General features: G+C 42.3%; 1 protein-coding gene across 2 annotated transcripts in view; it reads left to right on the top strand.

Annotated features, from left to right (window-relative positions):
- TMEM87A (transmembrane protein 87A) overlaps positions 1–24,280 on the top strand; it is a 161,008-nt gene that overhangs the window by 102,952 nt on the left and 33,776 nt on the right. Inside the window, exons 13-17 of one of the 2 annotated variants that reach the window (XM_085627094.1) lie at positions 1,844–1,952; positions 9,359–9,417; positions 15,981–16,084; positions 19,045–19,118; positions 23,253–23,314. In XM_085627094.1, the coding sequence (XP_085483220.1) occupies positions 1,844–1,952; positions 9,359–9,417; positions 15,981–16,084; positions 19,045–19,118; positions 23,253–23,314 (408 nt within the window). The remainder of the gene's footprint in view (positions 1–1,843; positions 1,953–9,358; positions 9,418–15,980; positions 16,085–19,044; positions 19,119–23,252; positions 23,315–24,280) is intronic. The other variant, XM_085627095.1, reaches the window with a different exon arrangement.

Below are 24,280 nucleotides of genomic sequence, written 5' to 3'. Positions count from 1 at the left end.
GCTTTCTTTCAAAATCCACAAAATGTCGCTGAGAGAATGCTCCATACACTAGATGTTATGAGGGCCCTCATGTACTATATAGACAGAACTAAGGACTTTAGGAAGACAAAACAACTTTTCGTTGCCTTTTCTCCACAACACAAGGGCAACCCCATTTCCAAAGCAGGTATAGCCAGATGGATCGTTAAATGTATTCAAATTTGCTATCAAAAAGCAAAACGCACATTAACGATTCCCCCACGAGCCCACTCAACACGAAAGTTAGGGGCGTCCATGGCTTTCGTGGGAAACATTCCTTTACAGGAAATATGTAGAGCAGCCACATGGTCCACTATACATACATTTACCAAACACTACTGCGTAGATGTACACTCAAAACAGCAGGCAGCTGTAGGACAGGCTGTTCTCAAAACTCTTTTTCAGACTGCTGCAGCTGGCACTGGTAGCTGCCGCTAATAGGAGGTACTGCTATGTATTCTATGCACAGATATGAATTCAGCAGCCCACATGCCTCGAACTGAATATGCTACTTACCAGTATGCATCTGTTCTTGGCATGTAGGGCTGCTGACATTCATATCGCCCACCCTCCTCCCCGGCGCCTGTAGCAGCTGCAGCTCTCCGAATTACTGTATAGCATGGTCATCACTTACTGTATCTACTCCATCATTGCCACAATGGCGAAAAACAATCTAAGGATGGAGAAGATGCCCATGCGCACTATGGTCCAGGGGAGGAGTCACCTATCTCGTGATACTTCGAAGACTCTTCCAGGACAACAACGTGCAAACATCCGGACCCAACACTAGGCGGCGATCTATGCACAGATATGAATGTCAGCAGCCCTACATGCCAAGAACAGATGCATACTGGTAAGTAGCATATTCAGTCAAAGTCTTCCCATGCTGTATTTGATGATCCTCTACCAAATCCCCCAGGAAGAATGACCATGAAATGGCCTGATACCTTCCTCTGGGTTCTGTACCTTCCTCTGGGTTCTGGTACTGTCTTGGTTAATCCTAATTATTGTATTTTTTTTTGCCTGTGCAGATGGGACAAAAATATAGTCTACACAAAAATCTCAAGTGCTGTATATAAATTCTAAATAAAATAAGAAGCGTGTGAAATCACACAACCATCCATCTTCTAGATGAAGATATTCTCTTTTCCTGGAAGCCAAAATAAGAGGTAATTATGCATGTGATGGGGAAGAAAATCTCAGTAACTGGAAATGAGGTACCACTCGAAATGCCAGTACAAAGCATACGTTTGACCACACGTACCTTCCTGAATCTAAAGCATGCAGTGATGCAGTACAATTAATTCAAGCTTCTGGGTTTTCAATGAGTGCTAGAACCTTGACCTATATAGGCAGGTCCAAGATACAAAAGAGCCTAATTCCCATCTACATTATGAAAAACCTCTGAGACTATGTTTTAAGCAAAATGCTCTCTGTTCTGTTAATGTTACTTTTAGGAGGTTTTGGGTTCTACTTGATAAGCTATTTTGAATTTCCAGCCCCATTACTTGTAAATTAAATGCTGCCTCATTCTATTTCTACTGCAAAAAGTGATCCTGAAATGTTTGCCAGTTTCCAGTGTTAGAATTTTTGTCTACATACAGAAATTGAAAATTGCTGTTTACTGTATTATACATTGTATTTTGACAGTTCTTTCTCAGGCTGAAGAAAATCCACAGCATTTTAACCTCTGCTTTAATGTATCTATCTTGTTGCCTTCTCTATTGCACACCACCTGCTGTCTTTGTGTAAGAGTGGTACTTCTGTAATGGTAGGAGGTTTCATTAGTGAAATTGGCTTTCTTGAATTCCTTAACCTGCTGCACATCTTCATCAGTTTGACTCAAACCATGAAGCAGCTGAGACTGCGAAGGAACGTAGTCAAGCTGTCCCTGTACCGGCACTTCACCAACACACTCATTTTGGCGGTTGCAGGTAAGCAGGTAAAACATTAAATGCTTCACAAGCGTTACTAAATTTGATATAGTTTTATATTTCTGAAGTTTTCTTGCTATATCATCTTTCTTTTCTGTTCATTTCTTTTGAGGCTAGATTGCAGCTATTAAAACACTATTCAAAAGCTTCATTGCATGTTCCTAAATTATATTCTGTAAACACTTGCAGTAAGACACTTATTTTCTCTCCTAATACTCCCTTGCAACAGCATAAAATAGGTTTAGTGATTCATACTTATAGTCACATAGATTACATTTTCCACTATGGTTTTGAAAAGCTTACCAATCATTCCTCAATTCATACTTAGGGAGAAAGCTGGGCCCACCTTTGAATAATTGTTGCCGGTTTGGGCAGTACATTGCCCTAGACAAATACTTTTCATTACATGCTGGCTTATAAAATTCTCTAACCAGGTAGATATATGTTATGGGAGAATTCGGCCAAATCCAAAGCTCATGAATTATTCTTAATGAGTTCTGACTAGCTGTTTAAAGACTGTGTAAGGGACATTGTTCCACTGATCCTCATTCATCCCAAATCATTTATTGATTATTTTTTAAGCTGGTGGCCTCTGGATTTGACCATTCATTTCTAGCAAACATATGCCATTGCGCTCATTTTAGTGAGGTGTGATAGGCTATCCTAATTCAATTACAAAGCTTCACAAAGACTGCCTTGAAGGCTGTGTCTTGTCTTACTAGACCAATTTCTAACCATATTTAATTCAGGTTTGTGCTAGTTAGCAGTTTAAAGACTTTCCTATAGGTGTAGTATTGAATTGAGTCGACTCAAGTTGAGGCCCTGATTGGAGAAGCTCCTTGACTAAAAATCTAAAGGAAATGATTAATTAATAATTCTTCCTCCATTGGGCTGGCTCTCAAGCTTTGCATAATTTCTGCCTAGTGCATATATGATTGAGGATTCTTTTTTATTATTGTGGTCTGTTGGTACCTATTACTTCTATACATACTCCAAATAATTGTTAACCACGTTGTGTTTGCCAGGGTTGTGTCAACCATGTGCCATGTATGCTCTTTTCCCACCCTCTACAAGATGTTATTATCTTTGTTTTACCTTTATCTGCCACAAGCTAATTGGATTTGTTATATGTGTTGGAGCTTTCAAAGCTCAAAGAAGCAGATTCTTGTTCCAACCATTATCAGAATATCATCAGCATACTACAATACTTCTGTATGTTTTGACTCAAGTGTCAGTGAAAATGATCTACCCATTTGTAGGTTCTTCTCTAAGTCCGCTGTATAAAGGCTAAACAAGAGTATCCAATCTAATATCGATCCCATCTTATCATTGTTTAGGCAGACGCCATTGAGGTTCAACTAGTGTTAGAAAGAGGAGAGGCAGTCTTGCGATTTTGGTTTGGAGTTGAGAGTTATTTCTTCTAAGTGATAGAGAGAGAGAGAGCGAGAGAGAGAGAGAAAAAAATACACTATTGGGTATAGCTATCACCATATAGATTGGCAATACCACTGTGTACACAATGCTTGCACTCCTGTACAGCTAGCCTCCAAACTGGGTATGATTCTTTCAAGCAGTTATGTATGTTATACACCCATCTTTGACCACCCTATTTCACAGTATTCAAGCATCATTTTGCCAGTTAGAACATCTAATCCAGTCTCAAAATGATTTTTGGAACATCAAGAGTTTGAACTAATATTTGCAGTCTTGCAGGCAGATATTACCCTTTCCTAACTGTGCATCCATCTTGTCCTTGATGGGTTACCACCATGGCCTTACTCTCACACCATATAAAATGCACTGATTTGGAAGTTCCATGCACCATTATACGGTGTCTGGGCAGCAACTTATGTTTCTTTTTATGAGATGGTGTGAGGAAGACTATAATCTGGACTGATGCTGGATGTGGCCAGCACCGAAGCAAGGATTTTAGGATCTGGAAAAAATATAATTTTGCTGTTTTGGCGCTCCCTCTCCCCGACAATAGGGCCCTGTTTGAGGCCTTTAGTTGCAACCTGGCATCTCCTTTGTGGCAACGCCACATAGCAGCTGCCCACTATCACCTTCTTACAGCACCAGACATAAATTTGGCTCATTCTGCTAGGGCTGCATTATTGAACGCTTCATGGAAAAGTCGAAGTTACAACAGAGGTTCAACATACACCTCGAAGAGGATTTTGCCAGCACGGAAGTGAAAACTAAAACAGCCTTGGAATTCCTTGAAGCAATGTTACCACAAATTTTCATGTCAAAACAGAATGATAGTATGATGGTGGACCATACAAACCCACTGCCAGGGATCTCTTCAAAATACTGCATAGGGTTATAGCAAGGACTCAGTTGTTTATCAAGAGAAACATTGACGTTCAAAAATGTCAAATAACTATACATACGGGGAACTGTGGTTAAGTGAAAACTATCTTTATTGGCTCAGTTACTATCACAAGGCTTCCTGTCCATTTGTACAGGTCAAAACACTCTTAGGAAGTGTAAGTAAATTGATCAAAGCATTCCGCCTTGAAAAGCAGAACCTAAGAAGGCATGGGGTTAGGGGCTAAGGCACATGGTAATAATAAAATATACAGTCCTGTTATATGCGTGTGCAGTAGGAAAAGTAAACAGTACAGCCCAAAAACGTGCCACATGAACACAGGAGATGATCATACCAGAACACAACATTGCAGTTTCTAGATGATATGGAAACAAACCTACGTTGTTGAAGTAAATGAAGAAAAGTTTAAAAGGCAGTAGCAGGTAAACCAAGACACATCATAAACAAACTTATCTGGTATTAAACTGCCAACAACAAAGCTGTATTAGTACAGTTACCTCATAAAATTGTAGTTCTTTAATGGCCACAGAGAATGTGGTGCTTACTTAAGAACAAGAACTGTAAAATCCTCACATAACAACATAAAGTAACAACACCGCAGAAAAGGGCAGTTGGTGAGTCAAGCTCTCGCATGACAGATGTCTGGAACTTGTGCACTACAAACTGAAGGGTTTATTGTATAACCAGATCAAATTCCTATCCCCAGACAAGTTACGGAAGCTTAGGTCACTTCAGTTTTAGGGGCTTCTAACTACATTGAGAATCCTAACACCATATGTATCAAATGCCAGAAAATGAACAAGGTGTACGGTCCTCTTTGAACCTTAACTGAGTGTCTCTACTGCTCCAGCTATGATTGTCCATGCCACTAGGGATCCACCAGGTGAAATGGTGATCAACCCTTATTCATTTAAAACCACCTACCAGTCTTTCTCAACGAGGATGGTCAAGACACCGAATACCAAGACATGTTGTTTTCTAGGTAGTGCAACTGTGATCACAAAGGGTTGAAATGACTGAAATTTACTTTGCGGATATTGTGTACAAATAGTAGCAACATAAAATGCATTTTAGAACCTCATTAAATCTTTGTAATCACCCTGCAGACATTCCACCCCATGCCTTGAGGACCTCTATAACTTGTGGTTCACTATTGTCCTAGTACTACTCTGACAAAGTCACATTGATCCACCACCACCCAGTCTTCTAATTCTGTGATAGTTTCCACATTTTTGATAGAAGGAAGGATACAGAAGGTTTTTCACAGTGGGAGAGTACCAAAGATATGCCATGGGAACCATTAAACTAGGACACCGTTTACTGTTCAGCCAAAACCCTTCATTGATACTATCAAAGAAAGTAATTTTCCAGCATCCCAGCAGCTTCTAAAAGAAAAATAGACTTTAAAAAAATAAAAATAAAATAAAATGTATATATCCGCTTCAAAGTGCTGCTCTACGGGGATGATATCCTCCTCACTCGTATAACCATAAAACATCTATGCCAGCAGTATCTAATTTACAACTTCTCACTGTTCTCAGACTAGAAGATCAACGTGTACAAACATCAAGTCCTCCCGATCACCAGGTGTACCTTAAGGGCTGAGGTTGGGGAAAGCCACTTAAATGGATGACCTGTAACTTGAAGTATTTGGAATTTAGACTTATTAGTGATTTGGACATGGATGCAGACAATGTATGTTCTCTAATAGTGAAAAAGGAGAATGACTTTTCTAGGTGGTACTGTTTATAACTATTTTTGTGGGGTCATGTCTGGGTGGTCAAAATGGTGATGACATCAAGCTTAATTATTTGCTACTTGTGCTGCCCATTCCCAAGCAGTTTCATCTGATGATGGACGAGGGAATAAAGAAAGTTGTATGGGTGAGCATGTTTAAAGCTTCATATTGTGACCACTGAGGGAGGCATCCAATTGCCCAATATGTGTCTGTTCCATCTCGCACATTAACTGTAGCAGCTGGTCACCTCTGGCCAACCAGATCCTCCAATGTGGACACCCAGGTTATACCCAGCTGTATGGCATGGACCCTGCAAATGTTGTCACCATGACCCCCAACAGTCAAGGCCACAAGGGATGTGTGGGTGGTGGCACACAAGAGTTAGGGGATATGCAGAATGGCGGTGTCACATTGAGTTGGTTTTGCCGATCCTGATATTAGAAAAGTGGAGGATCTGTATGAGGAAAATTCCCCTAAGCATTGTGCAAAACGTTTAGTCTACCACTGATTAGGTATAGAGAAATATTGCATTATAACAGGGGCAGGACTGGCTCTAGTCCTTAGCAGCGTCTAAAATCCCCTATGGAATAGTGTTGAGCGTATATAGAACGCTGATATTGTTCCTGTTCTATAGACAGTCAGCAAATTATTTCAGGCAATTGCGGTAGACAGAACTGGCAATAGAATCGCTGCCGATGAATGGGCCTTGTTACTAGACACTCGTGACAAGGTGCTACGTCAGGCTCAACTGAAATTCACATATTTTAAGGTGTTAAAAGAATTGGTATCGAACCCCTTTCAGGTTCTGAAATACCAAACGGGTTCCCAACTGGCTTTGCTGGAGGTCAGGCCTGCGACTTATTTCATGTACTGTGGTCATGCGCCGTGTTGTCTAATTTCTGGTCAGAAGTATGGCACACTCTTTCTGTCACCAGCAATTGTGTTTTTCAACTCCCGTGCTAAACGGGCCATCCTTCATAGTACTTTCGGATTTAGCTACAACTACCTCCCGCTAGCAGTGCTGGATGGCCTTGGTGCTCTCGGTTCTCAAGATTGGTATCCTTGGACATTGACTGTTGTCTGATGTTCCATGCCTGGCTAAATGGTCCACAGAGCTTCTCTGTTTGGTGAGACATGACTCAATTAGCTAAAGACTTTATGATCGTGTATGGGGGTCTTAGTGCAGTGGTGAACTTGACATAGACCAAATGAGGGATGGCGCTATTTCCCCTTCCTCATGCCTTAGCTCAGTGTCTTTCTCTCTTTTGCCTTCACTTACTTCTGTCTCTCATTCTTGTATTTTCTTCTTTCTTTTGTTTGATGTGCTCTTCTCCCCTTTCCCCATCTCTGTATTTTCTGATGGTTCTTGGGAGTGGTACTCTGCAACGTGCTGTGCATGGGGCACATTCCAATTTGCTTAAAGGGGCTTTTGTCCAATGGTTCATCTGTGGTTGTTTGTACATGTTCTTTCAAAGCTTAAGATAAATTGTTGACTAAATTATCTCTCTTGTTGGGAGGGCGTGATATGAGTGAGGTATGATGGTGTGCCTTTTTTTTATCATCTGGTGTTTGCCATATATTGTTCTGCATTCTGTTTCTGCTATTTGAGGGCTAGTTTCAAGCTACTTGTGGTTTGTCGTCTTATTGCACAGGAACTTTTATTATTATACCCTTGGTATGTATATTTATACTGTACCCTCTTTGATATATCCTTAAATGATTCAAAAATAGATGCCACACAACTGGTACTAGTTATTTCTAGGAGTTTTACTTTCATTACCTTATGTGGTAAAAAGATAGGACTGTGGAACCAAAAAGTTAACTTTCTACAGTTTCAGCAAATTTACAAAAATATACAAATTAAGAATGATGGCCTTTCAGGGCCAGGTCTGATCCCTTGACGAAACATCTGTCTAATAAACAACTTATCCTACGTACACTTACTAGTTAAGTACAAAAATTGTGGATTCCTCAGATTTATGTTTGGAGATCAGGCATTTTAATTTTCTGTCCCTCCCTTCAGGCACAGTTCAGTTTTATGAGTGTTGAGCAAGTGCCATTCAGTGGCAGCTGTTCACAACTTTACTTGACAGTGGTTGGGGAAGGGGTTGAAATTGCTCATGCATTTACTTGGGTGACTGTCAGATATGAATCTGCTAGAATGTTCATTCGCCGAGTCAGAGTTTACTTACCACTGAGGTTATGGTTTACCATCAATAAGTGAACATTTTCCCTCTTTCCTTCGAAGGCGATATGGTTGATTGACATGGCAATGGACAGTCCTAACCTTAATGCAGTCCTCTCTGGAAATGTCTTGGGCTTTCACAGAAGCACATTCATCCATTAGTTGGAGCGCACTTCCTTTATTCTTCTGGTGCTTTCATGGAGCTAGGGATCCTCTGTATGAGCATATGTATTACTAGTGGACTAGAGTGACCAAATTGTAGTCTCTCACAATGTGCTGCATCCTCATTTTACATATTTATAATGCATTACCTCATTGTAATTGTCTTATGGTGAGAAAAGCCATCTTTTGCCTTGTGTCGCCATTTGTTTGCAATGGACATCTACTGTTTGAACGCTAGCAGTGCCCTTGCACTAGCTTCAACCCACTAAAAAGACCTCAGTCACATGTGCTTTTTTTTAAAAAAGAAAGCTGTTTAGTAGAACTCTAGTTACTCTCTGTAGGCAGAAGTCATGCAAAGTTGTTGAGTGCAGTTACAGTGTGCTGCAAAAAAGAAATTACTTTCCCACCTGCACTGTAAAGTGTAACAATGTAAAGTGCATATTTTCTACAAAGTGCATATATTTTCTACAGCCAAGCTGTAGCCTGTATACACACGTTTAATGCGAAAAGGAATTCAAATCTTACTTTTGGAAATTTTGATAGAAAAGTGGCATTCAAATAATATTTTCAGTGTTTAGATGATCTACTCTGTAAAGATTAATGGTGCAATTAGACGTTTATTGCCCAAGATGCGTTTACTAGGTTGGGTATATTACATTTAGTCTGCCTAGGTCCAACTCAGTGGTTGAAAAAAGACATCCACATTAATGGCTGATGAATAATAGGCATCTTGTACAGGATGCACCAGCCATTCCTAAAATGAGTAGGGAATACATTGAGGTTCTCAACATTAACGGGACCCAAATCTAATGACCTTGCAGATAAAAAATAAGAAGTAGTGCTCCTAGACTTTCACCATGATTTTAAGGAAAATCTCTATTTCACTTCCTAACCTCCTGCAGTTGGCTTATTGGTAAAGGTGTTTAGCCCGGTCTCAATAACAGATTCTTATAATCCAATGTTTCTGTCTCTGATTATCTTTCCTTTAGCGTCTGTTGCATTCATCATCTGGACCACCGTGAAATTCCGACTTTCAGACTGCCCAACTGTAAGTTGACAAAATTGTTACTGGCAAAACTAAATTTTAAGCAAAAGTGTGGGAGCATCTTAAAGAGTTCTTCATTTGTGAGTTTCAGATCTGCTCAATGACAAAATCATTTTGCAGTATCATACGAGTTCTGGGAGGTGGAAAACAAATGTTCATTAAGAGTTGAACAGATTAGAAAGAAATTGAAAACATGCTGTATTTTGTTATTGAATCAGGATGAATGCTCTGAATTTCTTAATTGAATTCTACTTAAAAGGGGACACCAGCATAGTAATTAAGGTGATCTTGAAATCCTTTAGATGAGAAAATATATATATATTTTTAAACCTGCATGCCCATGTAATGTAATTCTTTCATCCTTTTTTTTAGGTCTCCCACACCAGACATGCAAAATGTCTGTTAGCAAAAAAACGTATTGACATCTCAAAGTGGGCTTAGAACCCATCCTTTGATTACCACTGGTTGGCTTTACTGTCACTCTCATTTGCCTACTCTTCACGTGTAACCTTGTGTGATCTTTCCATACTCTTCTTGTGTTTTTCCCTCCCCTGGAGTATAGATGCATTACATGTGTCATTTCACTGATTGCTTTTCAAGCACTACTTTTTGCTTTTGGGTTAAATTCTCCATGGGAGTGCATGTGTTTGCCAGGTGTACTTCTCTCCCCAGGCCCAATCCGTGTTGCTTTCTGCTGCTTGAGTGCATCTTCCTCAGCTTCTCTACATTGCTCTCTCTCGCCCATTAATTCTTCTCCCACCCCTGCTGTTGTATTGCTTACGCCCCACTATTGGTGTTGCTTTCTGCACCTGCTCCCTTTGTGTTGCTACCTGCCACTGTACCCTCCATGTTGTTTTCCCCACCCACGTCCTTTCGATGCTTCCTCCCCATGCTTCCTCCCCACCCATGCTCACCATGCTGCTCCCCCACCCACAAAATAACTATTTTTCCAATACCTACTAGTTTATTTCTTTACAGTCTCCAACTCAGTAAATAAAAAATAATGCTTGCGTCATTATTACACACGTGCATGGGTGGTGCACACACCTACCAAATGGCATTGCAGCTACATCATAGCACCTTTTTTTGTTTGCTTTTTTTAACCATGCTGTACAGCATCAGAAATGCTTTATAGTATGGGAAACCAATATGGCAAAGCCATTATGTACCAAAGGCAAGCCCTGTTTATTGGCTTTGACAGTGTTCATTGGGAGAATGTCAAACCTTAAAACTGATATAATTGAGACCGCAGTCTCAGAACTTTACCATCGTTTGTTTTTTTTTTTAAATGGAAAAGAAAGAGTGATCAAACAAGCAACCTAACTGTTACATTTTTTTTTCCAGTGGATCGTACCCCAACAACTATTGGGCTGTGCTGTCTAGCCCTTTCTCTTTTTGAGCTTACATCTGTTTAATTGTCAGATTTGTCTTTTTGCAACCAGATAACAAGAGTCTGGATCAAGGGAATTACTCTTTTGAACTACTGTTTTCTAGGTCTGGTGTTAGGCAAGACCTTTTGGTTTAAAAAAAACAACCAAAACATTGGTCTGTTATTGCATTATTCACATTTTAATTCCTCCCACGACAGCATATGACATGGGACAATGGGTCAGCCCACTTCAGAGACGGGCTGCTTTCACTGTGAGTGACAGCATTCATTCACAAAGTAGTTCATGTCTGTTCAAGGAACTACTATGGCAATGTCTGCTTTTTCAGAGCCAAAAATATTTATACTTTCAGCTATATTTTTTTGTTTTACTGATGGCTCAGCCGCTCTCCCAGCATTCGATGTATTCAGAGTGCTATTTTCCGTTAAACTGGAAAAAAACTTCTATTCTGCCCCTTCTGAAGAAACCGAATCTCGATACAAAAGACCCTAACAATTTTAGACCAATATCCAGACTGCCGGTACCTGCTAAAATCATCTAGAGAATTTTAAATATGCAACTCAGCCAATTTCTGGAGTTTACACAATCCTTGGACCAAACTCAGTATGGTTTTTGAGGGGGCCACAGCACCGAAGCTGCTCTCTTGAAATCTACGGAAGAGATACGGACTATTCTAGATAAAGGTGGCAAGGCTGCTCTGATCTTGTTAGATCTCTCTGCAACATTCAATACAGTCCACCAAGATTTGTTGATGGACCCGCTGCAGGAGATTGGTGTACAGGGTTCGGCCTGGAGACTCCTAAAATCATTCTTGTCAAACCGGAGTCAGCTGGTGGCGTAGGGGGAATTTGTATTCAAACCTTTCTCACTACCATGTGGGGTCTCGCAAGGCTCCTCACTGAGTTCAACACTATTTAATATATATGTGTCCTTCTTGGCGCCCCTTATTCAGTCATTTGGGTTCAGTCTGACTACGTATGCAGATGATACTCAAATTGTGGTGTCTCTTCTACCAGCTGAGTCAAAGAGCACGGCAGTCCGTTTTAAAGATTGTATGAATGCGTAGGGATCTGGATGGCCCAAAACTGCCTTAAGTTAAACTCCAGTAAAACGGAGGTGGTATGCTTTGGGAATGATCCTAATTTTTGGACTTCAGATTGGTGGCCAGACACCTTTGGACCTCTTCCCGCACCCAAGAGGAAGGTTAACAAGCATTTGCAATGCTATAGGTCTCGCATTCACCCGATTTTGAGCTATTGATATTGTAAATGGCAATGCCTTTTATTTACGTGTTGGTTTTTAAAACATAAAAGACATTGTCATTTACAATGCCAATAGGTTAAACTTTTGCAAATGTGAGATCTAATGCATTGTAAAATTCAGAAGAAATTAAATGTGAATACGTTAGAAAAAAAACGACGTTTATACGTAAACTGTGATGTAAAGGCTTTACCAATGCTTCTTACATCAATTCATTTATTTGGCTCATAAATCAGTCTTTAGGTACGAAATGTTGAACAGGTCTGTCCTGTCGACTTTTGAGCCTAACAAATCTGGGAAAGAAAACAACCAAAATATACGTTGGCTTAATAATGACAACAAACGTACAAGACAGCTTGTTGTTTTTGAAAAAAACCAGGATCCTGACCTGCTTTACAACTATATTTCCCCAAACTGCCCGTGTCACATTTCACATTTAAAACGGATTCAGGTTAAAGGGATTTGCATCAGTGTAATTAAACTCCGCCCAGACACGGCTTCTCTCAGTCTTACAGACGGCATTACCACCTTCCTGCAATCCCTCTGTTCAGCAGAGGCTTCAAAAGTGTGACATTTCAACGCATGACAGGCCAGGCTAATCCCAAAACAAAAAGACAAGCAGGTGAGCAGTGACAAACCAGCATTAGACAAAAACATACAAATCCTGGAATGCTGAACGAACACCCAAACATATGCACCAACGTAATAATAATGAGAGATTATCCTTTCAAGACATTTAAGAAAAATCCAAACCCTACCTCAAGGTCAGCTAAGCAATGTCTTTAACCACATGCTGGAAGCACACGTGGTGCAGTGCCCCAAATCTCAGTGCTTGTTGTGGGTAACCACTACTAGCTGTGTATGACTACAATAAAAACAAGTCGTTCTCACGCAATTCTTTCTGTGCCAAGGAGCCTGCTCACAATGCCCGGCAGGTGGCAGAACAGTACTCTGATGGAGAGGGCTGAAGCACGGAGTTCCGCTGCAATGACTGACCCACTTCGCGGACTTTCAGTGTTTTTTTTTTTTTTGTGTTTTTAGTCCCCTGCAGAAATAAGGTTGCTGTTTCCGCTTCCTTCTCTTTTTCACCCTTCCTTTCTTGTAAAACATATCCCTTGCTTGCTTGCAGAGTCGGACTGGGATAGAAAATAGGTCTGGGCCAACCAAAAAACAAAGCACCCCCATTGACCCCTTCACCACCCCCCCACCCAAAACAAAATCAGACAGTTGATAGCTAAATCAGTGGTCCACGATTGCATATCGAGATTACTGAACTTGTAGAGAGAACACACGGCGTCTTGGAAGCTATGGGAGACAGTACGCATGTGTGCTTGCCACAGGCAATGCTTGTGTAATACCAGGGAAATCAACAGTAAACACGCGCACGCCATGACGTATTTGCTCGGCTTTTTCTGCCGAGCCACTTGGACAGCCTCGCCTGCCAAAAGGTTGTCTTTATGGGGCCATGTGTTTGGCCCTATAAAGATAAGAAACCTTTTGCGACCAATGCAAAGCAAGCGAGTCCGTCCAAATGGGACGGCTCGAAAAGCCAAGCAAAAACGTCATGGACACCTCTGTTCCAATGGCTAGCCACCGTTTAGCATAAACGGTGACGCCGGCCAATGGAACAGAGGGGCGGGCCTTAAAGCCCCTTACAGAAAATACCCTGTTAACACTAAACCTCGCCAGCGAGACTGCGCATGCGCGCAGCCTACGCCAGACTAGACCTATAAACCTAGGTGTGTGGGTGGACCAGAAGCTCAATTTCAAAGACCAAGTTAACTCAGTGGCCTCTGCTACGTCTTTCGCTCTTAGGTCTTGCAAGAAAATGTTGCCATTGTTACCTACAGAATGTCGCAAAACAGTTATCACAGCTCTCACTATGTCGAGGCTGGATGACTGTAATAGTTTGTACTTCAATATCCAGGAAGGTTTAATGCAGAAGTTGCAACTCCTGCAGAACGTGGTTGCTAGACTGGTGTCGGGCATCCCAAAATACGCTCCAACAGCGAAAGAGATACAGAAACTGCACTGGCTGCCAGTTAGGAAGCGCACTATGTTCAAGGCGATGTGTCTGGTTCACAAGGCATTTTATGGAGCAGGGTCGGCCTATTTAAAAGAGCGGCTGTATTGTACACACCAAACAGACTATTACACTCATCTGATGCCAAACTGGTTTATGTACCGTTTGTAAAAAAAAAAAGGCCACCTGGGGTGGAACAAGCCTTGTAGCTAATGCAGCAAAAGCTTGGAATAAGCTTCCCCTATATCTTAGAGGGATGTCGAGCCTTATGGCTTTTCGAAAAGCTTTAAAAACCTGGCTGTTTACTGATTAGCATGACACTGGTTCGATCATCAGGCAAGATTTCACATAGCGCCAGGTCACCTACGGGTAACAGTAGCGCTCAATAAATGTTATAATAATAATAAAGTTTAACAAAAACAATGACAAAACTTAGAAAGCACTGACAAAGCCAAAAGGCTGACGGCCAACACCAGACATATTGGCTTTGTCAATGCTCGATTCTCATGTAAAGCATTCTGGGATCCTGCACAAGGTGGAGCTATTTTTTGCTTATCATGTATGTGAGGAGTCCCATGATGAGGTATCATATTGAGGAACCTTTTTTCAGTTTGAGGCTGACTAGCTTGGAGTGAAATTAGTGACAAATGATTATAGTAAACATTTCTTTCTTTTTTTTTTTTTTCTTTATGTTAACTCCTTCCGTGCTCATGACGGAACCACGCCGTCATGAGCCACGGTTGCCGTGTGCTCATGACGGAGTGGTTCCGTCATGCTGCGGCCGTTGGCGGCCGCGCCGCCCACGCGGCGCTAATTCCCCGCCTGTGCGGGCGATTAGCGCAGTGGGCGGAGTCATGACGGAACCACTCCGTCATGAGCACAGCCCAACCGTGGCTCATGACGGCGTGGCTCCGTCATGAGCACCGGGCCACCGCGCTGCCCCCCTGCACCCCCCAGCGCTGCGGCGGAATTTCCGCCGCAGCGAAGGGGTTAATGAAATGCATATAAGTGTTTATTTGTGTGGACTTATGTGTCCAAACTAAGCAAACAATATTCATCTTCAGTTAAAGGTAGCACCAGTGACTGATCGCGCTTCATATGAAGGGCGTTCCTTGAAGTAAAACTTGAGTCTATGATATACATTCTTTTTGGTGTCTTTTGCACATATATTAACTCCTAATATCTACAATTTAGTGTGTGTTTGGGTGACAGCAGAGCTCAGAAACTGAAAGAGGCAATTTCCCCCCAGAGTTTCCGAGCTTTGTTGTCAGCAAAAGATGCACTTACACAGAGATGTTTCGAGTTGTGCTAAAGACCCCAATATGAAATCTACAGGTATCGTCTGAGCCGACGGAGTGCAGTAAACGGTATCATGGTACGGCTCCAGATGCTTTATTGTCAAACACATGCAGTTGGTTACACCTTTCAGGACAAGAATTCATAAAGTGGCTGTGGACACGTTCAAATCCAAGAATAAACAAACTGGAGTGGAAAGGGCCACCAGAATATATTTTTGCTAAAAGATCATTGCTTTGGGATGTTGGTCTTTATTTACACAAGTTCTATATTTATGTGTGTTGCGAGCAACTTTCATGCTAAAAAAAATGCTGATGGCAGATTATATCATTGCAACGTACTGCTTACAGTCTTTTGTATCTTTATGCAACACTTATACTTCCTGCTGGATTATCTGAATTACGTCTAGAAAGACAATGAATGTAGTCTGATTGATAGCAGACCATAATGCTGGAGGGCAGGAATATCATTGCCATCTTGTTTATATGCCCATTTAGTGACTACTTGGACAAGTACATTCCTCTGGTTTCATGATGCTCTGTACTGGTGTTACGTTGGATGTTTTTCAGACATTCACTTAATGTGTCTTTTCTTTGTAGGACTGGCAGGAGCTCTGGGTAGATGATGCCATCTGGCGATTGCTGTTCTCAATGATACTCTTCGTCATCATGGTTCTCTGGAGGCCATCTGCCAACAACCAAAGGTTCACACTTTAGGGTTCATAGTTCACCGAATTTTGGTTATTGCACTAGGGACATTTTAATTCATGTTGATTCTACTTATTTATTTAAATGCAAAGCGTTAAGAGGTGCAGTAAAGCTGCTTCTAAGAATTACTGCATGATGAACATGCTCAAAAGAAGAAACAATGAAAAGGGAAGGTAGGGGCTGTGGCAGACCAGGGTAAAATAAATAAGTGGTTTAGCTGTGTAGGTGACATAAGCACTGACGGAACTGGAAGCATCCATTGGACCCTAAGGCTTCACCAGTCCCTGCCAGGTCCTCAACTTTGAGGCTCGGGACCAACCGTGATCACAAATGGATATATCTCCAGACCCGTACAGGTTAAAGAGCTGGTTTAAATGGTTCTTCAATCAGGGCAACCTGCTCCAACAAATTGAATTGGGCCTCATGTCAACGGTGTGAATGCACAAGATCTTCTGGTGACTGTGGAACTGGAGAAGGGCAAAGTAGACCAGGTTTAGTGAGTGCAAGGGATGGATCTGACTCACCAGTCCACTTTTAAAAAGTTGTGATATTTACCTCTCTATGTACTTCTCTAAACCAGTTGAGCTGTGGGGTTCTTGTATCTTCTTGGTGGTTTTTATTCCTTGAGTTGTCACTGGCACAGATTCTCAACTCAGCAGGGCCTTGTGCTGATCTTTGCAGGGTCAAGACATGTTATCTTCTTGCAGGACTATTCAGCGCCTCCCTTTGCAGGGAAGGTCTACTAATTTCTGTTTATTTGTAAACAGATCACAGTAGCAAGGCTTCTGCAAAGAGGCCAGGCCTTGTCCCAGCATAGGTGGGTGAACTGCAGCGTAGAGGAGTTTGAGTTCTTGGTAATGTGTTTGCCCTATACAGGTGCATTGAGTTCTAAACCATGTAGGAAACAATGACTGAAAGGAAGCAGTATTTTTCTCACTGGAGTGGCCAGGGAGAAACCCTGAACAAGCCAAAGGGCCACTTTTTATGACGTTCAAGACCTTCACCAATCAAGGAGAAGTGCAGCTTACTTGTGTGTCTTGTTTTGAGTCTTTTGAAATAGTGAATATGCGGTCAGACTAGTCAGAGCTTGTGGTATTTTTGTTGATCCAAAGCCAGATAGCTTTCATGACAACTGTTAATAAAGTAAGAGAGGGAAAGGATGGTTTTGCTACAGCAGAGGGGAAGCCTACTTTGATTAAAAGAGATCCCTCCTACACCAACAAGTAACACCAAATATATATATATATATATATATATATATATATATATATATATATATATATATATATATATATATATATATATATAATATATATCTACACATACATACAATACACTTCCAGGCTTGGAGTGCCGAATAAATTATTCAAAACAGAAAGCAAAGAACTCTGGGTAGTTCCCACATTTAGGAGGAATGCAGCTCCTCTATATGGAGCACCCTCCAACACCAGTGACGCTCTGAATCTGCTCACCTCAAATGTCTGTGTTTCTGGCAGAGTTGTAAGCATAGGATTATCACAGTGCCATCCACTCTGAGCTAGAATGGTATAAAGCATTTTTCTCTTTTTTACAGCAAAATATGTAAGCATAGGATTAGCACAGTGGCAGCCACCACGAGCTGAAAAATGACCAAAGACTTTTACCACTCCAGGCACAGTATTACAACTTTAGATTGGTAAAATACTGTCCAAGCTAACCTGGAATTAATAAAAGAAACCCACCCGACACGTGTTTTGCACCATTTTTAACGCAAAGTCTTTAAGCATAGGATTAGTACCTGCCATCCATGCCGAGCTGAAAATAATCCACATCTGGTTGAGTCTGAATTTGGTCTTTTATTACTGTTTATATCTTTCCATGATCAAATGGTGGCTATTTAATAATCTCAAAGTGCATGTTCTCCTGACTTATCCCAATAAAGTGCATGTTACCTGACTAACTCAGACTCATGTCTCCCCTTCCCTTCCTTGCACATGTATAATTTTGGTCTTCCTCCATTGGTCCTTACCCAGCCTCGGATCCTCATCTCCGGTGGTGAGAAATATGTGGATTCTAACTGGCTTTGATTTCTCATTCGAAGCAAGTTAGGGCAGTGATTCATAGTTTCTTCGATCAGATGAAGCTTTTGAAAAGCATCTTCTTATTTTTATGCCAATTTAGTGCAGTAAACTATTTTGCTCAAGTCTTCTGCGCAAGCGTACACAATTTGAGCATGTGACTGCAGAACAGATCTCTTTATACTCGCTGCCTATAAAGCACAGAATTAAGTGTAAATCTTTCTGTGTTGTTGTCTGGACGTTCACTCTGTAAGGCCTATGTGTCCTCCGGAGGCAGTTTTGCCACTATGAGGCAGACTTGGAATTGACCTGCCGCTAATACTGACACACTGACTCTTTCAGCCTGGACTCATGTGATTATCTAAATTGTTATTCCATGTGATATTTCTAGATTCTACCAGGGCCACCCACCTGAACACAATTTAAATAAGAATGTTCTGATTCTTTGTTAACTAAAATACTTTTGTTAAGTTTTGTTATTCTTCAGATAAATATTAGATTACATTTCAATTCATTATTTTCATATATGACAAAGTAACACTCTCTCTTATTATTTTTCTCTGAGTCCACGCGTGGCAACAAAATAAATGTACAGCTTAACTAAGAGCAATCTCCACTCTTTTCGAGGCAATTGAAAGGTTCCTCTTGTATGTGGGGTTCCTCGTCACTGGTAGGAAGATGTTGGAATCCTTCCCCAATCCCTTGTAGCATTTGTTTTACTGCTGTTTGCAAGCCATTAACCCAGCCAGACACTTGAGAAAGATCAATCGGACACAATACAATGTCAAAGTAAACAAATGCCAAGCACTCCTACATCACATCACATCAACGAGCACTTAAAGGGATCTTCAAAACAATACTTATGTACACTGTTTCTTTGTTCTTTTCACTGTAAAAAGGTTTGCCTTTTCGCCACTGAATGAAGAAGAGGAGGACGATGATCTGAAGGAGCCCATGCTGAACGACAGCTTTGGTAAGCTACTTTAAAGACTTCTGTAGAGTGCTCATCCATGTGTAGATCTTCTGGTTGCTGTGTAGTGCAATTTCATAAAAATACTTTGTTAATGCGATCTCTAAAATGGGCCTTAAATGGCTATGCATTTTTTGGGACAGGTTAGTGCTCAGGATATCTCGCCCTTTCTCTCGGCAAGTCTCCTTTGCTTCACTGTTTTATCCACTCCCTGAAGCTGTTTTTTATGGGTATTTTAAGCTGTTCTTCTCTGAAACCTTTTGCCTTCCAGGAAGGACAGCATCACAATTGAGTGGGGCAATGTGGCCTGGGTGAAGCTCCTGGAGGCAATGGTCACCTCGGGACCCAATGTGCTCTTTCAGCAATAAAACCTCAGAGGGGTTCCCCCCATATATTTTTCCTTAAACATTCTTCAATAAATAGGAAAGGCTCTCTCCTTCATTCTTTTCTCGCATTTCAGTTACACATATATAATTACTGCAAAAGTAACCTTCGTCATCTTTAATCCCTTGCATGGATTCTGTAGTTCCATAACTGATTGCCTTATAGATATCAAAGTGGACTCTGTCTCTACAACTCTCTTAGATAACTCATTAGTCCAACATGAATAGCAAGTGTGTCAGTTTTCATTTCCAGGGCCTTTTTGATATCCAGGAGTGGCTGTAGAATCTGGCCATCCTACACCGTGTGTCCCACATGCGTTTCGGGCCATGTTTTGCAATGGATCATTGTCAGGCCTCGATGTGCCACATATAAATCCAACGAGGGTTAGGCAGCAGGTAGCTGACATGGCACATTCAGAATAAAGGCAGAGTACAACAGCCAGAAAATCTAGTATAGCTCTGTAGAGCCCATTTAGCCTTTTAACAGTGTTGTGCCCTTTGGTGTGGGCAGCTATACATTGATCTGCACTGCTGCACACTCATAGCTGCCAAGGTTTCCGATTGCTATTTGGGACACTGTCATAATTTTAGAGTAATTATGGGTGACATTTCAACAACTATGAGAGACCCTTTCTCGTGAACAAAATCAAGCAATGAAGACGAGGGAAACATATTCAATATCAGTAATTATACCCATTTGAGCAACACGAAACTCCAAGAAGATGTTAAAACTGCTGCAAAGTACCATAAATGCAGATTGAGGTGCAGAGTAGTCTCACATAGGCATAGCCGGCAGCTAGGATACTGTAGTGTCTACAGTTTCAAGAACTGGTCTCTCTCAAACCTAACCGAGTTGATTCGAAGCACTTCATGGAGTGGCCCGTTCAACTTGAGGCTCCCAGCATGAATTAGTTAATATACAGAATACATGTCCTGCTTCATTTCTCATCCACGTGCTCCAAAGTTTAGTGTATTTTTTGATGTGCTTCAACTTCAGTTTAATTAGCATTCATTTCTCACATGTATACGTCTGGCTACCAGCTGCCTCACAAACATGTATGGGCGCCACCTTCGAGAGACACCCACCAGCCTCTTGCGAGCCCCAGATTTAATTGCTGATCATCGCCATAGTAAAGGACAGTTGGAGCTGTTGGCTGGCTAAGGGTGAAGTGAAACCTAATGGCGGCAGACTGCATCACCCCACCCCCTGCATTTTGGGCAAGGCAGCCTCAGGCTCTGTTAGGCTCAAACATGGTCACTGCTCGCATGGCCAGCAGCCTTGAGCCTGCAGCCATGCCCAGGGCATAACTTCAGCAGTAAAATGACCGGCACTGCAGGCTTTTGATAGTGTGCTGCCACTTAGGCTAAAAAAGCAAATTGTAATCCTATTTAGCGCAGTCAGCTAGCAGTACTGTCTGTCTCACTTACTTGCGAGTGTGCGAGCCATGGCAAGGCCGCCCGCCTCCTCAGAGTCCAGTTCTGGCCGCTGCAACATCACTCCCTAGGCAATTCGCTGTGGGGTGATGGCCATCTTCATGATTTTACATTTCAGCCACGCAGCGGTGCGAGCCGCAGGCAGCTCTGCCATAACCACCTAGCCAGCTTCCCACAGAATGCAGCAGCTGGCGGCAGCACTAGCAGGACCTGATGTCTCCACGGTGCCTAAAGTCTCTCACTGTATCAACCTGAGTCTGCTGATGTCCCGGTTGTAGTCATTGGGCACTACCTCGCCATGACATCACTCAAAGCCGTGGCGGGAATCTTATACATTGTAGCAGGCAGCTGCTACTCGCGCAGCCAGCCAACCCCCAAGCCTGCGGTAGCAGCGTGCACACACCACTGCGCGCTGCCACCACTCCTGTTTTAGCTCCCATTGTTGTTATGAACAGCGCTAATGGCTTGACAGCTGAGGTACTTTGCCTATAATGAATGACAGTGCATTTTAGTGCGGTGATGCTAAGCACCACACTAAATTGCGTCGGTCTAATACCTGATGCGTGGCACTTGACAGGACTCCAACATTTAATTGGAGCGTACATTTAGACTAACCCGTGTTCACTTACCTGCCCTTTTCACAGTCTTTTTATAGTGCACATATCATCAGGTTCTTATCTATTACTTGTAGTAGCATGTGCTGTGGGGCAGAAGAAGATAAAGAAATAGTGGTCTCATTCATAGCATATGTCAGGGACATAGCCTGCACCCGCTTAAAATCTGTTGTTTTCGAGTGGGGGTTTCTATACATTGTTAAGTTGTGCTCTGGCCTATTCATTTTCATGTTATAACCTAGTACCTCTTTTCCATGCTGGCTGGCTCAGATCACTGGTCTTTAGAGGGCCACGGTCGACATCTAGCTGTATGCATTGGAGCGGATCCCAGCAGGAGCCTGGGACCTCTGGCATTCATACGCTGCATAGAACTCCCCCAGTAGTAGGGTCCAGAATCTCTGCTCCTTCAACAGCCGACAGCAGTCCAAATCCTTGCTGTCCCTGAGTTTTCATTGGTTCACTGCGGCAGCCTACTTGGCTGCTCGGGCTCCACCGATCGTCATCTTGTTTGTGTCTGGAGCTGCGCGTCCCAGAGATGTTGAGGCTGGTCGCAGCATTAATCGCTTGAATGTAGTGGGTTCCACAACAGTATCAGCCATCATTATTGGTGCCTTGCCGAGTGCCACTTTTTATTTTAGCGTGCATAGCGGTGTTCTCCCTGGAGAGCAGCTACATAATGCGACCTACGCCATTGCTTGCCAAACCACTACCTTCTCCCTCCGCAAAAGCATCAATGCTTAAAAAACACTGTTTATATGGCTATCCAGATGCCCTCTTTGAAATTTTGCTGGCTGAGCATCACACAAACTCTAGCTGGAATTTGAGAGAGGGAGCAGAGGCAGGAACAGGAAGGAGGAAGTTATGTGGCTCAAACTCCTTCAATTTAATCCTGCAGTGGGAACACCCATATTTCCGGAAACTGGCAGAGTCACAAAGAGCGCACACCCCAGCCTTCCTTTAAAAACAAAGGGCCTGCCGAAAAGGGAATTATGGGCAGGAGGCAAGACAAATCTGCATCACCGGAAAGAGGATATTATGGAACAAGTCCTATGGTGAAATCCTACACCAGAACTACTCACAGTTTAGGTAAAAAAACTGGGAGATGGGGGTGAACAGGTGACCCCCCCTCCCTGTGGTGGTTTGTCGCCTAAATATCATACGTGCCCCCCTCCCTGTGGTGGTTTGTCGCCTAAATATCATACGTGTTCCCACCCTTGCATCCCGTCTCTTGGTGGCATATATCTTTTCTCTCCGCCTCTCCAGAAGACTGTGCTGACATCAGTTCCTTATTGCCTGTGCCAAAGCTGGAAGATACTGGTTTAGTGCAGAGCCCAAGAGCTCTGCGTGCCCTTTCCTTCCTGTCTGTTCATCCTGCACAAGATGGAGCTCTCACAAAGTGACAGGCCCACTCAGAGAGGAGGGAGGGGTATACAAAGGATGGAGTTTTCAATGCTTGGCCTGCTTTATTTAGTTAAAGTGTTCATTCACTTTTTGAATACACCCCAAATATTTATGGGATTAACAGCTTTATAGCCACATTTGTAGATGTTTACAATATGCTCCCTGAGTAAAAGATAAAACTGGTAGCTTTTAGGTAGTACGTTGCCTTGATGTTGGTGCGTGTTTAGTAACCGTACTTCATTTTTGTTTTAAAGTATGCTGACGTAGAAGCTGCTGCAGTGACAGTGTTCTCTCTTTTTGTGTAGTGGGAATGAAAATGCGAAACTCAAAACAAGAAACAAATGGGAATGTGAAGCCCAACAAAACTGTGAGTATGCTGTTGTAAATAAATAGCTTCCTTACACTCTCGCTTTTCTCCTCCCAGAGGCCTGTAGTGTTGGGTGTTCAGTGTGTTATCTATTATCTCAAAGCAAATGGATGTGTTTGATGCTGATGTTTAATGCGGAATGTTATTGCAAGTTCGCCTAGACATCTGACGCCTTTGAGAATCCTAATTAATTGAGTGACCTTGAGCACAGGCTCAATACTCTTGCACTACCAGCACTGACAAACATGATACACCAAACAGACTACATGATGGAGCATCACAAAAAAGACCACCTGCTCATCTTCATTAACCCGCTGATCCCTGTGAATTGCGGTCCATCTCAGCATTTCAGTAGCTGCAGTCAGACTTTGAAACTCGCTCCCCCAGTCTTTGAATTCAGTTAACGGGCACCTGCCTTTCAGAAAGACCTGGTTGTACACTATATAGGCAGACCCTTTTTAGCATCATAAGTGTTTGATCTGCCGCTAGACTGAAGCGGACTGATGTGACTACAGCGCCTTGACTCCTACGGACAATAGTTGCGCTTTATAAATTAAAATCAAATCTATCTCTTTTCTGCAGCCTCGATCTGAATGACACCTTTCCAGTATGGCTACCCCACATCCTGCCCTCTTGTCACTGCTACAGTCGTGTTACCATAGCTGAAATTCAAATGTCCTCCTGCCCCTGACCCTTGCATCCACTTCTGCCCTACCACCCCAGTGCTGACCCCAAATCTAACTCTAATGATCCGAAAAGCAGCTTCTATCCGACCATCCAGGTATCATGTAAAGTAGCCTCTGCAACTTCAGGACTGATTTATCAGGGCCACCTGAAAACAAGCAAATAAAACCTATCTGGGTAGACTGATTCTCCAGTATGGAATCTTTCATAGAAGAACACGGAATATACCACATGGACTAAAATCTTGCCGCTTCCCCCCCTCAAATTTTCTGGATATGCAAG

This window comes from Triturus cristatus, chromosome 9 (genome assembly GCF_964204655.1).
Source record: "Triturus cristatus chromosome 9, aTriCri1.1, whole genome shotgun sequence".
Taxonomy (NCBI): Eukaryota; Metazoa; Chordata; class Amphibia; order Caudata; family Salamandridae; genus Triturus; species Triturus cristatus.
This window is presented reverse-complemented; position numbering and strand designations above follow the sequence as displayed.